The sequence below is a fragment of the Pleurodeles waltl genome, chromosome 8 (genome assembly GCF_031143425.1).
Source record: "Pleurodeles waltl isolate 20211129_DDA chromosome 8, aPleWal1.hap1.20221129, whole genome shotgun sequence".
In the NCBI taxonomy this organism is placed as follows: domain Eukaryota; kingdom Metazoa; phylum Chordata; class Amphibia; order Caudata; family Salamandridae; genus Pleurodeles; species Pleurodeles waltl.
In genome coordinates this window covers 307,908,134-307,923,148 of record NC_090447.1, presented here as the reverse complement: position 1 = coordinate 307,923,148, position 15,015 = coordinate 307,908,134, and the positions used below count along the sequence as shown (strand labels likewise).

The following is a 15,015-nucleotide window of genomic DNA, read 5'->3' as shown; positions in this document are numbered from 1 at the left end:
GGAGTCTGCTCATGTCCCTACCATGCTAGTGAGAGAAGCCTAATGGCTCACATTTTGCCCATCTTCCAGGGCAACATGAGATGAGGGACTGGCTGAGCTCAGAGAGGTTTATCAGACGAGGTTTGGGACCAACTGGCAGTCCACATGATGTCCTAGTCTTCTGCAGTGTGCATATAAATGGGAAGCCATCATCCCACCTTTAGATATGCCAGCAAAAATGTGAGCACCTCCAACGAAGATGCCCTGAACGATCAAGGAAGTGCATTAGCCAGTAGAGTTAATGGCCAGTCAGGCCCTGCATAGTTTTATTCACATATTTGTCTAGTTAGGAGCACATGCACTGTATGCCCTCTCACTTGTGAGAAACTAGTATTTAAAAAAAAGGGCTTTGAGCCTGACCATTGCTTACCATTTGTTGGCCCAGTGTCACTCTTCTTTGCAGCCTCCTAATTGGCTAGCACCGGCCAAGTATAACATCCATTCCTTTCTGTGGAGCAGAGACTAAGTACAGATAGACTCAACTTAAGCAGTGTCTGTTTGCTGCTACTGACGTGATCGAGGTACTCCTACTTCCCCCCCTCTCCACCTGGCTCTGTCTGGTACTCTCTTCCCCCCTCATTTATTTTGTTTTCCCTGTACCCCCTCCTCCCAATGTCAGTTATTGTTGCTCCCGCTCCCGTGTTGCTTCCACCCCTTCTTTTTGTAACATATTGCATAGAATGGCAAGCTGCTGTGCAATATGGCTTTAAGAAAAGCTGTATGTCGTGGTCAGCTCTGGCCACATCATAGCACTTTTCTTTCTTGCCTTTAAGCCATGTGGCAGTATGTCTTTAGAACATTGAGAAAGCCAATAGGTCTCACCAATCGATCTCACATAGGTGAGACCTATTGGCTTTGCCAATGTTTGCATTTCTATAGTGCTTTTCAGAGAGAGATCTACATTAGCGCTGTAAGGTGTTTAATCAATTTACTGACTGTGGAAAAGGAAAATACAACTTAGTGACTTAAGGAAACATTAAAACTGTTTACCACCAATTAGATGTGTTTGAAGTTTGATCTTTCCACGTATCTCCATTGTAACTATAATGTAAGTGCAACAGCAACACTTGAGACTAAACTATTAATATGTTTTTATCTGTCCTGGGCAGTGGCAGAAAATATGTAGAAATTACAATTGAGTAGAAATGAAAACAATAATAACACATCAAATACGGTGTGTTTGTCTTGATGCAGCTTGTGAAATTGTGTATGTAGTACGCGTTTAATTTTTTGCTAAAAAAAGTTTCCAATTTTTTATCAGGTTTACAACAGCAAGACAAGTGCAAGGATTCCCCTTGGTTTTGAAGTACGTAAATGTTCTACAAAATGGCCCAACATGAAATCAATATGGCGAGGAAGGAGATGTTGCAGTCATCGTGACTTGAGCTTGCAATTACAGCCGTTCCCTAGCACGGAGGTGGATCATTCAGGCTTTGAAACTATTGTAGGAATTCTTCAAGACGCCGTTTGTGGCCGGTGGAACAAGGAAGGGAACGTACCTTTTCTCTCCTGAGCCTGCCTTACCAGTGCATTCTGACTTACCTCAGCTTGCAAGCTGTTTATGGACCAGCTCCATGTCTTTTTGGAACACTCCAAGGCCTCCATTCTGTTTCTTTCATAAAAGGAATTACAATGAAGTATTGCCACCCCTGTGTGTATCTTTTTTGTAGAAATGCGGGCAGTGTAGTTCAACAGTGGCAGGCTCTTTCAAAAGGACCTTTTTTTTCCACAAAAAAAAAAGTTTGTTGGATGCAAAAGTTCTGTTTAAAGAACTTACTCTCAGACAAGCACTGGCTATGAAAAAAAGGGATGTTTCAATTAAAAAAGTGCTTGTTTTTTAGCTGTCGGTCACATGAAGTTGTCTGTATTTGTTTATTTTTTATTGTTACCTCAAGTGCGTAAGTGGTTTTAAAGGGTGAAAATATGTTCATTTTTATTTTACCTAGAACTGAAGGTTGTATACTTTTTTAAGCTAAAACCAAACTTCGAAGCCTGCCAGCATAATTGTGTTCTGTCAATAAAACAACCTGTGGATGTTTTATATAATCTCTTCTTTTGAAGAAAATCGAAGGGCCCTCAGAATCTTTGTAAGGAAGTATTGGCACCTCTACACTTATTTCAGGGATTTTTTCATTGTGCAGCATAAAGGCATTGCCAGCAAAATATGCAGAGGAGATGTAAGGGTGGACCATGTATTTCACTCCCAGAAACATGACGATGAACCAAAAAACTGAAGCCAAAGCTGTTTTTTAAAGCATCAATAAAACCCCAATATCGAGGTATTGTGTCATGATATACATAAAGCCATCACCTACTGTTATACTACATTAAAAAATTCATGGGATTTACTTTGGTCGAAAGAAACGGTATTAGTGTGAAAGATGTGGTGCTGGGAAAATATTATGTATAATTAATTGTTGTGGCATCATTCCAATGCTTTTGAGTAGTACAATTTGGTCCTTTGGTGCGAGAGCAAAGGTCAGATGCAACACATTGACGTACATTTTAGGTCATCTGTCTATCCGTGGTTATTTCATTTGACAATCTGAGTGTTTTGTTTGCTTTGTAATCTGAATCTTAACATTATAAATCATAAGAACAGCTTATTGTACTGTCTCTGTTGATATATTTCGTTCTTGCACTGCATGGAAGTGGCACAATTGACAAGGGTTGTGCGAAATTTGTGTAATTTGCTGATGTGCAATTTATGCAAAATTTTGGGTACATTTTGCAAAATTATACATAACTTTGTGAAATAATCCATCGTTTAGCATCGTTTGGCCCTGGCATCTGGCATCTGAGTGGTTAGAAGCAACAGAAAGTTAGTGGGAAAGTGAAAAAAAACAAGATTTGTTTTGTTTTCTGAAGCTGGTCATATTCTGCTGCTTTTTCAGATGCCCAGGAAATTAGTTTCAAAGTGTGCAAGTGGACCACACAAAACTTCTGCCCCCAAAAGATCTTGTTACATTTGGAAACTAACAATGTTCTGGAGGCCGATGACATTAAGGTTCTGCTTGGTGTGTACCACCTACATTTCTTACTCAGGTAGTCTGGTCCTAGCCCGTGAAGAGATTTATACGCCAAACAATGTGACTTAAAGGACACTCGATTCATAATAGGGAGCCATTGGAGCTCCACTATAGCCTGCAATTTCAATATCACTTGTCAGATCTTCAGAGAAGTAGTGCTTTTTTCTCTAGTTCAATGTGCTAGTCCCATACAAATTCACATAGAGAAAATTGTTAGTTAAAAACTGAGGAATAGCAGTAGCGTGTTTGTGAACCGAGCAGCCATATACGAATTTGCAAAATTGGTTGTACGCGCACCGAGTGAACATTCAAAGTGTATTTTTGGCATTGTATATCTCAAAACATGGCTCATTATTATAATTGTGGTATATTGATGGTTTGAGAGGCCCATTGAAATAAATATACTTTGAAACTATCCTCTAAGTGCTTCTTTTGACTACTTTTTATCATTAATTCACATTTTGAATGCCCTAGAACAGCATGTCAGCTAGGAGGGAGCACCGAAAAATTATGGCGGGCTGAGCACTACTCATGCACTTAACTATTATTTACATGCAACAGGAATCATGTAGAAAAGCTGACATGTTAAAAAATGTTATTTAAACAAAGCAGTACTACCCGCCTGTGAAAATGACAGAATTACATGTTTACGGCAACTATTACACAGATGCAGAGAACTTCTGCATAAATTGTCTCTATTGTTCCTTTGCCGATAATATAGTCCTACCCTTGACTTAAAATAAGCCTCCCCAAAACAAAATGTTGCTGCTTTCATTTGCGCCTGTTCTCTCTTAATAAAATAACAAGTATCACCTGCGTTATGCATTGTTAGCAAAACCATACAAACAAGAAACAACTGCACCGACTACAAAAATACGTTTCAGGGAAGATTCTTCAGTCCTTTCCCTAGTGCCATGCATTCAAGCCAATTGAGCCAGCCGTTTTGAATGGACTTGTTTTTTGAAACTGTATTTGTTTTTTTGTGATCTATTAGTTTTCTTGGTCTTCTGCACAATGAGAGGCTAACAGCACTAGACTTTTATCACGGAATTAAATATCAAATCAGCAAAGTGAGATGATAAAGTTCCACTATGTCCAAATTCAAAGAAAAGACATACAAAAATGATAAATACATCATGCGCTGTAAACAAACAGACCGAAGGAAACAGAAAGGATTTCATTTAGCAAAAACATTCGATATTTAGAAACAGACTGTTTGAAAAGGTAAAGGAAACAATATGTGAGCATCCAAAAAAGTGCACACCATCCTATTCCTAGATCCTCTTCTGCACATTGTGAAACAAACGATCTCTACTGAGGTTTTAGGCTGATGATATTGTCATGTTTTGCTTATGTGCAATGACTTGATCAGCCAAGCAATACATCAATGAGATTGGTTGACTGTGGACAGAATATGTTTTCTTCACAGTCTCAAAGTCACAACCGGGCACTGCACATCCTTCGGTGCTTTGGGATGAAAGTTTAACTCCTTGACTGTGTACCATAAGTCATCACAGGCAAGCATGCACAGGGCCGAGTGGGAAATTGGATTGTCATTGGTTGAGGTGGATAACTTTTGTGCAATCGCCATTTCATATCTAGGGTGTTTTTTTTTACAATTCATTCACTAGTTAGACCAATAATCCTTCTGATTTATAGAAATGGTCCATAAGCAGGACATTATCCCATAGTATTTATGCAAAAAAGTAGGCTAAAAAGGTGAACTTCAGACGTGATCTACCACTGCTTTTAAAGTTTGACTATTTCCAGTCATTGCTGCATTCTCTATGTTGTATGTAATTTTTGCTGCTGGGAAATCTCAAATATATGGTGACATAATGATTGTGTGTAACTTTTAGCTGCCTTTCTTAGTGCTAAAATGCCCATATTTCTAGGCCCATTTCAAATATTTCTGTTTAAATTGTTCAAATGAATTTTAAAGGTGCCTTTGAGTCAAATATTGCAACAATAAATATTGTGTGGTTACCACAAGAAATATTGTCATCTGATTTTGAGGTCTGGCTTGACAGCACAGCTATCTACACAACTTATTGTTATCAATTCTTTAAAATATACAGATTAAAGCCTGGTTCCACCCAGAAAGGTTTCTCTCTCTCCCTTGCTATAGGCCATTTGCATTATAATTCCACTGCCTAAGGAGTGCTTGCATTGCATGAGGGATTATTTGACGTCAGATAAATTAAACTTAATAACAGTAAATTCTTCATCACATAACTGTGTTGTATATAGAAGGCAAACATTTTATTGTTTTTTTTTTTTTTTTTTTACGACAAAGGGCAATTTTAATTTTAACATCACAACTTCAAATGCAGGCCAGACCTACTGGCTTTGCTAGTGCTTGCTTTCCAGGGTATGTTGCCACCTATTATGACGACATGAATCAAACAAGGTCTATTTAACGAGATTGGGTATGTATCCAACACTTGTGTACAGACGTCATGCAGGATTATTTACTATGTGAACTAAGGACATTAGGTGCATAAAATGCTCTAGAATCGGAAAACCATCACAGTGAGGCAGCAGGAAGGATACAATCTAGGACGGTAGGCAGATTGTAGGATGAATGCGTTCAAGTAGTTCACGTGAGTTTTGCCAATATGATTTTCATGTTTTGAAAGTTATCCTATTTGGCGTAGCTGCTCCTGCGTATGGGTGTTCAGACGGTAAAGTGGGTAAAAGCTACTTATGGAACAAAATGCCTACAGTCAAAATCGTGTCAAGAGACGTTTCTGTGGGGAGAGCATACCACATATCTAATCAAAGAAACTACAACAAATGCATTTTGGTCCCTAAGGCAACCTGCCATGATGAAATGCGGTATCTAATGTAGGCAGCAACAGAGGAAGGATTTGTAATTAGGAGGCACTTTACACTACCACTTTACAATTATCATCATATGTAAAAAATATTTGATTTAACATGCACAAAGTGGAAGTTTCATCTAGTCACCAATTTGTAAATCTGGAATTATCAAATTCTACTCTGAACAGATTTTGATTAGTTTTTTTTTTTAATTAAATGCCCAGTGCTCCTCGCTCGAATCGATTTTTTGATGTTTTTCAGGAGTATTATTCAGTTTCTTCAAAATGTTTTGTGTGTTACATTAAGGCACTTAGAGTGCAGAGGTTTTTAACAGTCCTATGTGACATGCAGCTTTTACTTAATTGCTGTGGTTGAAATGTGAAGTAGAAAGCTGGGTTCTGTTTGCAGTACCCCCACTTACTTTTTGACCTGCCTTTGATGCAACTATGACTGGAGTGCACTGGGTTCGTGTTAACCAGGTGCCCAGTGCCAGTGGTCCTTCCCCAAAACAAAGACTGCTGGTCACTTGAACTCCAAGTGGCCAGACCCTTTCGCAAACATTTTTCAGGCCTGCCATTGCAGTGCCTGTGTGTGCAGTTTTAAACTGCCACGTTGACCTGGCAAGTGCTCCCACTTGCCAGGCCCAAACCTTCCCTTTTATTACTTATAAGTTACCCTAAGGTAGGACCAAGGCAGCCCCAAGGGCAGGATGCAGTTCATTTAAAAGGTAGGGCATGTACTTGTGTGTTTCACATGTCCTGATAGTGAAACACTACTAATTTTGTGTTTCACTATTGGAAGACCTATCTCTCTCATCGGTTAACATGGGGTTGCATTGAAATATCTGTTAAGTGTAATTTCCCAGTGGAGGCAAATAGAGGTGTGGGACTTTGGGTCTCTAAACTCACAATTTAAAAATACATCTTATGGTGAAGCTGTTTTTTAATTGTAAGTTTTAAAATGCCACTTTTAGAAAGTGGGCATTTTCTTGCTTAACCATTCTTTGCCCCTTCGTGTCTGCTGAATACACATCTGGGTCACGGTGACAGTTGGGCTGTTTGTGCATTCACTTTAGACAGTAATACAAAGGGAGCTGAGGTGTGCCCTGTATATCCTGATTGCCCATCACCAGGCTGACGGACCTTCCTGAGCTAGATTGGTGGGAAGAGCTGACACTTGCACCTAAACAGGCCTGTGCCTGTTCTCACATAAAGCAGTCTCCAACCCCCTGGAGTGTGACTAAGGCTAGGGTAGGGAAAGGCTGAGTTTTGTGCACTACAAAGATGTCTCTTTGAAGTTTGCCTACTTCAAAGACAAAAATGAGCATAAGTACTGGACCTCTGACCCCACATATTTTGATCACTTCGGGACTGAGGACATTCTGCCAGGAAGAAGAGCTAGATGCTGCAGGAGGGACTGCCACTCTGCCTGTTGCTTTGTTGTGCTAGCCTCTTGCATGCTGCTTCTGTTCTGGGAGTAAAATGATGGCACTTTGCTTTCTACATCCATTTCCAAGGTTCTCCAAGGGCTTGAACTGAGCTTTCCTCTTGTTAAGAAGTCTCAGGGCCATCAAAGACTTCATCTGCCAATTGTTATCAACACAGTTCTGTTCCTAAATGGTGGAGAAATTATGCTGCTGCCTTAATGCGTCTCATTGCTTCCAGCTTCTGACTCTGAAGTGTCCACTTCAAACCACAGCACTTCGGCTTGAACACATAGCACAAACTCTGTGGAAGAGGCCTTGTGTTTTGACATCCCTGGAAGACTTCCGGGGGAAGTACCTCCCCCATCACACTGAACTTTAACTTAGCATCTGCAACCTGTATTGGATGATTACAGAGTGATGCCAGTACCTGGTGGGAGGGATGCTTTATGAGGCTCGTCTCATGGAATGAGATGAGCTTGGACTAAAGTGGCATACTATGGGCTAGGTAACACTGCCGTAATACTGCTTGGCCTATGCTGGGGTTGGTATGAGCTGTCTTCATGCCTTCATGCCTAGCAGAGAAGAGATTGAGGAATAGTTCTCTGTGACGTGTGTTTCCTGTGCTGGTTGGTGTGCCTGCCCTGACCTGGCTTGTGATTGCTTTGGTAACCTCGTGATGGTCTTGAGACTGCTTTGGATGTGTCATCGCCTCTCCCCTCCCCCTTATTATTTTTTTATTTTTTTTACCCCTTGACCCCTCACTACTTTCCTCCTCCTTTGCCAAGTTGCTGGTCTGACCTGATTGCTTGATAGCTTGCAGTGAGTTGAGAATTAATTAATGCATTTGATGAGAAGGTGGCAGCAAAAATCCCTAAATCAGTTCAACCCACCACACTCTCTGCAGAGCAGCGGTAACATTCAATGTCTGAGCCAAGGAGTGCCCAGAAGAGGATTCGGGGTCTATTAAGGGGTCGGCTGTGGGCTGGGCTCCACAAATGCAAATGGAGCAAAGGAAGAGCTTGGTCAGTTCTTCTGATAACACCTTTGTATGTAACCCTGACAGCTCTCTCAGTACCTCATCCCTGAAAACAGCGGAAGCTAGAGATACTTTAGCAAGATCTGGAAATACATCAGTAAGAGAATGAGGGGTTGAGCCCTCAGGAGATTAGATGCCGTGAGAGAGGCCCGGAGATGTGGAGGTTGGGCCTGGGGGACAAAATCTACAAGAAGTTTCACTTGAATGGCCGTTGCAGGTCATGGAGGGGTAAGAGGTGGAGCAAGGTGTGCAAGATGATCAACATCAGACAAATCTTATACTGAAAATGCTGAGGGCAGAGGCTTGTACTCCTTATTCCAAAGGAAATGGAACAGTATTAAGAGTGCCATGATTGAAGCCATAGTAGCCATAGTGAGACAGAGAAACGTACTTGAAGCAGTTGTCCTCAGTGACCAGATTAATGTTGGTTTAGTTAAGCGGGGGGCTTTGGCACTGGGGCAAGGGGAGAGTGGCACTACATGCACGCAGACTGTGGTGGCTGGGGATGAACCTCCCCAGGGTTTGATTTTCATGCTCTTAGAGCTCCTACCAGGGATAAAGGCTTGTAAAGCCATGCCAGTTAAAATTGTGGATGATTTGAGAGAGTGGCTAGAGTCAATCAGTTTTACAACTGTGGGTGGTCTCTTTACCCGATTGAATTACATGGAACAGAGAGTGCCTGACAGCAAGGATAAGGTACACAGTTTGGAAAAGAGTAATCAATATCTTGAGAAGAAGGTGGTGAGGCTGAATGATAAATGGGAGCAGATAGAGGATCATGCAAGGAGATCCGATCTTTGGATCACGGGTATCATGGAGCATAGTGAAGATACTGTTGGATACATCAAATTGGTAGACAAAACTGATTCAGTCTTCTGTAATTCCAGAGTTTGATGAGGATTTAACAATTACATGAGCTCACTGTGTCCCGGCTCACTTTAGTGGTCAGGCCAAGTATCCCCAAACTTTGCTAGTGAACTTTGCTGATTTTAGAGTTAAATAGAGGATTTTGGCCATGGCATTAAAGGAGAAAGCCTTCAAGTCAGCAGATAATTTCAAATATTTTCAGACATGACTGTAGAGGCGGCCTGGAGGCACAAGGAATTCAAGACTTTCTATCCAAAATTTCAGTCAGTGAGAGGCAAGCTTCAATAATTCATTTTTTCACACTTAAAAGTGCTTTAAAAGGCTTCCTTTAAACTTTTTGGTAATGTGCTGGATGCCACTAAGTTACTAGAGTCAATGCTTTAACTTAATTCTTATGCTGGGTTTTGGGGATTTATTTTTTTTAACGTGTAGCTGAGAATTTTGAGGGAGGGGTTGGAGGGAAAAGGCTGGAGGTCTTGGCATGGTGTCATGGTGCCAATATTCCTAGGGTGGAGGGTTGGGGTGCAGGTGGGAAGTGGGTGGAAAGGTGGGCCACCCACCATGGCATGGGAATGTAGGGGTGTGTGGGGTTGGTGAAGGTTGGTGTTGGGGGGATTAGTATACTTGATAAAAGGAGATCCCATATGGCGAATAGAAGGGGTATACACCAGTAGAGAGTACAGTATTCAAAATCAGGGGGTGTCTATGTTGGAGTGGTTTGGTGGGGCAACGTTTTTGAGATGTGGAATGTTAAATGGATGGTGGGGTGGTGGACTCCACTTTTGAGGAATGGTGGCCTAATCATGCCTTGGAAGGATTTTTGGAAGTGTAGTTGGGCTATGCATGCAGGCACTTTAGTTATTATATAAGATTATTCACTAAGGAAATAGGCAATCTAGGTTGCATTTTAGAAAGTGGATGCACTTTAAATTCTGGCCAGCTGCCGGTATTTTCTATGCATTTGCACCTTTCCACGATAGGCAGTTTAGGCACTTTATGCATTTTTAGTTCTTTTTTTTTAGCTAAGTTCATTGTTTGAGAATAGAAGGTAGGTGTGATGTCTAAGATCATTTTGAAAGTTGGTTCTTTTAATGTTAATGGGCTTAACAATAAGAAGAAGTTTGAACCTTTGCGTGCTAGGTACTTTAGGCACTTTATCCACATTTTTTGCACTTGCTATGTATTACATTCATTGTTTCAGAAAAAAAGGCAGGTTTGATGTCTAACAGCACTTTTAAGGTTTATTCTTTTAATGTTAATGGTCTGAACAATAAGAAGTTGTTGTATGCTGTAGAGGACTGGTTTATAACAGAAAACCCTTAAGTGGTTTTATAGCAGGAAACCCATATTCCGGTTGGAAAGCTTTCAGAGTTTTCCATGTTTAAAAGTTGGGTCAGTTATAGAGGTTTCTCGTCTGCCCAGGCTGCACATTATGGAACTTCTGTTTTTCTGGCTAAGGGATTGGGGGCTGAAGTATCTAATCCTGCCAGTGATAGATATGGTTGTTGGTGCTGGGTCAATTGTTTGGTGTTCCCTAGAAGGCTCACTTTTCTGAGTCTGTATTCCTCAGTGGAGGATAATGCTGGACCTTTTGAGGAATTATTTCAGTCGGTATTGTAAGTACCAGAAGAGATTATGTGCAGCAACTTTCAATTTTTGTGGGACCCAAAATTAGCCTCCTCACTTAAATTTAAAAAGCAGCTAAAATCTAATGTTGCAAATGTTTTGCATAATTATCAGAAAACCCTTGCATTTGTCGATCCCTGGAGGGGGGCCTTTACAACTAAAATAGAATATACATGTCTATCAGAAAGATTCCATAGCTCTTCGCGTATCAATTTTTTTTAGTTTCTAAAAAGGACCAACAGACTCTTCCCAGAGGCTTTTTTTAGAGATTTTAGTGGAGAAGGTGCTCCACAATCCAGGAGTTGGGTTTTTAACAACCAACATTCACAGGAGGAGGGATGGGTGCCGATACGTAAAGAAGAGATCAAGGAATTTCTGCTAAGGATTCATGGGTCTGCCTCACCAAGTGTGGTGTGGGATATCTTGAAAGCATATATAAGGGAGCTTGCAATAGGAAAGGATGTGGCAAATACCAGAAGTGCTAGAGAACAAAAGCAGACTTTGGAAAATATAGTTCTGGATTTTCAAGATAGATTTTTGAGGCACCCTTCCAAGTTAAATATCAAAAATCTTAGAGAGGCTAACCAGGCGCTAAGTAAAAGGGATGCTGCTAATCGGACTTTAACGCAGAAGGTTTATGAGAAGAGTAATTTCACAGGAAGAATTATAGAATGGCAGTCATGAGAATAAGCCATGAGCTATATGATTTATGCCCTGAAGTGCCCAATTTCTGGGATTATATGCAAGGAGCAGGAGAAAGTGGGCAAAATGTTTCTCCCGGAATATAGGCAGATCTATAGTCAGAGTCAAGTGATTGGTCAAAATGCTCCAGGTTATTTTATAGGGGGCTGAATATTCCTACTCTTTCTGAAGAAGATGTGGAAAATATAGCCCGCCCCTTCTCCAAGGAAGAGCTGGTTGAGGTGGTGAAAAGGCTACAAAGTTGCAAGATTTGTAGCCCTGACAGCTTTTCGGATGCATTTCATATATCATTCCTGGGAGTAATAGCAGACTATACTTTACTGGTTGCAAATGCATTGCTGGATTGCCCCATACCAGCATGTTTTATTAAGAGGAATGTGTTTAATTTTTTTCAAAATGTAAGGATGGAGAAGACCCAAATTCTTATCGCCCAATCACATTGTTAAACACAGAATATAAGATCATTATGAAACTGTTAGCTATTAGATTTAACTCCATAGTGGCAAAGTTGATCCCTCAGGACCAGAATGGTTTTGTCTCTGGTTGACAGTTAGGTACAAATACACATTATTTAGCATTAAAGAGGCGTTGGACTACTTTGCTATTAATGACATCCCTGCCGTAGTTCTTCTATTGGATGCATAGAAGGCATTCAACCCTGTGGTCTGGGAAATACTTTTTTTTATATTTGCTATGTTTGGGGTTCTTTCCCAGATCATGAAGTTGATTTACGAGATGTCTAAGAATGCAGAAGCACAGATCATAGTTAATGCCACTGAGTTTGGTATGCTGCAAGTTTGCTGTGGTGCTCGGCAGGAGTGTCCTCTATCACCAGTGTTGGTTTTTTTTTTATTGAGTCACTGGCAATTGCAAATAGGGAGAAAGGAAATATCCAATAGTCCATTGCACAGATGGGGTAGATAAAATTGTATGGCGATTATATAATGTTGCTTTTAGATGCAAATCGGCGCATGCAGGAGCACACTTTTGAGATCTCCTCACTGTATCAGGAGCTTGGGGGCTATAAAATTAACAGAAAGAAAACTGAAGGTATTCTTTGCTGCTGTTACTCTGATAGTTTTCTTCCAGTTATAACCCTGTGTAAATGAGATACTTGGGTAAACAATATTCTTTTACGATTGAGGACTTTTATGAACTTAACTTTGCTCCTCTACTTTTAAAAGAAATGGCCTATTTTGGACTGTGGAATACGCTCCCTTTAATTATTCTAGGGAGGGTTGCCCTGATTAACCCCTTCGCTGCCAGGCCTTTTCCCCCTCCTGTGCCAGGCCTTTTTTTGCCTATTTGGGGCAGTTCGCGCTTAGGCCCTCATAACTTTTTGTCCACATAAGCTAACCAAGCCAAATTTGCGTCCTTTTTGTCCAACATCCTAGGGATTCTAGAGGTACCCAGACTTTGTGGGTTCCCCTGAAGGAGGCCAAGAAATTGGCCAAAATACAGTGAAAATTTCGTTTTTTTCAAAAAAATTGGAAAAAGTGGCTGCAGAAGAAGGCTTGTGGTTTTTCCCCTGAAAATGGCATCAACAAAGGGTTTGCGGTGCTAAACTCAGCAGCTTCCCATCTTTCAGGAACAGGCAGACTTGAATCAGAAAACCCAATTTTTCAACACAATTTTGGCATTTTACTGGGGCATACCCCATTTGTGCAATTTTTTGTGCTTTCAGCCTCCTTCCAGTCAGTGACAGGAATGGTCATGAAACCAATGCTGGATCCCAGAAACCTAAACATTTCTGAAAAGTAGACAAAATTCTGAATTCAGCAAGGGGTCATTTGTGTAGATCCTACAAGGGTTTCCTACAGAAAATAACAGCTGAAAAAGAAAGATATTGAAATTGAGGTGAAAAAACCATCAATTTTTCTCTACGTTTTACTCTGTAACTTTTCCCTGCAATGTCAGATTATCGAAAGCAATATACCGTTACGTCTGCTGGACTCCTCTGGTTGCGGGGATATATAGGGTTTGTAGGTTCATCAAGAACCCGAGGAACCCAGAGCCAATAAATGAGCTGCACCCTGCAGTGCGTTTTCATTCTATACCGGGTATACAGCAATTCATTTGCTGAAATATAAGGAGTAAAAAATTGCTATCAAGAAAACCTTTGCATTTCCAAAAAGGGCACAAGATAAGGTGTTGAGGAGCAGTGGTTATTTGCACATCTCTGAATTCCGGGGTGACCATAGTAGCACGTGAATTACAGGGAATTTCTCAAATAGATGTCTTTTTTATACACACCCCTATATTTGGAAGGAAAAAATGTAGAGAAAGACAAGGGGCAATAATACTTGTTTTGCTAATCTATGTTCCCCCAAGTCTCCCGATAAAAATGGTACCTCACTTGTGTGGGTAGGCCTAGCACCCGCGACAGGATATGCCCCAAAACACAACGTGGACACATCACAGAAAACAGAGCTGTTTTTAGCAAAGTGACTACCTGTAGATTTTGGCCTCTAGCTCAGCCGCCACCTAGGGAAACCTACCAAACCTGTGCATTTCTGAAAACTAGAGACCTAGGGGAATCCAAGGAGGGGTGACTTGTGTGGCTCGGACCAGGTTTTGTTACCCAGAATCCTGTGCAAACCTCAAAATTTGGCTAAAAAAACACATGTTCCTCACATTTCTGTGGCAGAAAGTTCTGGAATCTGAGAGGAGCCACAAATTTCCTTCCACCCAGCGTTCCCCCACGTCTCCCGATAAAAATGATACCTCACTTGTGTGGGTAGGCCTAGCACCCGCGACAGGATATGCCCCAAAACACAACGTGGACACATCACAGAAAACAGAGCTGTTTTTAGCAAAGTGACTACCTGTAGATTTTGGCCTCTAGCTCAGCCGCCACCTAGGGAAACCTACCAAACCTGTGCATTTCTGAAAACTAGAGACCTAGGGGAATCCAAGGAGGGGTGACTTGTGTGGCTCGGACCAGGTTCTGTTACCCAGAATCCTTTGCAAACCTCAAAATTTGGCTAAAAAAACACATGTTCCTCACATTTCTGTGGCAGAAAGTTCTGGAATCTGAGAGGAGCCACAAATTTCCTTCCACCCAGCGTTCCCCCACGTCTCCCGATAAAAATGATACCTCACTTGTGTGGGTAGGCCTAGCGCCCGCGACAGGATATGCCCCAAAACACAACGTGGACATATCACAGAAAACAGAGCTGTTTTTAGCAAAGTGACTACCTGTAGATTTTGGCCTCTAGCTCAGCCGCCACCTAGGGAAACCTACCAAACCTGTGCATTTCTGAAAACTAGAGACCTAGGGGAATCCAAGGAGGGGTGACTTGCGGGGCTCGGACCAGGTTCTGTTACCCAGAATCCTTTGCAAATCTCAAAATTTGGCTAAAAAAACATATGTTCCTCACATTTCTGTGGCAGAAAGTTCTGGAATCTGAGAGGAGCCACAAATTTCCTTCCACCCAGCGTTCCCCCACGTCTCCCGATAAAAATGA

At 41.3% G+C, this 15,015-nt stretch overlaps 1 protein-coding gene across 1 annotated transcript in view; it reads left to right on the top strand.

Annotated features, from left to right (window-relative positions):
• Positions 1 to 3,483, top strand: part of VGLL3 (vestigial like family member 3) — a 57,396-nt gene extending 53,913 nt beyond the window's left edge. The window contains exon 4 of the mRNA XM_069204146.1: positions 1,301 to 3,483. Within this exon, the coding sequence (XP_069060247.1) occupies positions 1,301 to 1,344 (44 nt within the window). The 3' untranslated portion in view covers positions 1,345 to 3,483. The remainder of the gene's footprint in view (positions 1 to 1,300) is intronic.
• The last annotated feature ends 11,532 nt before the right edge of the window (positions 3,484 to 15,015 follow it).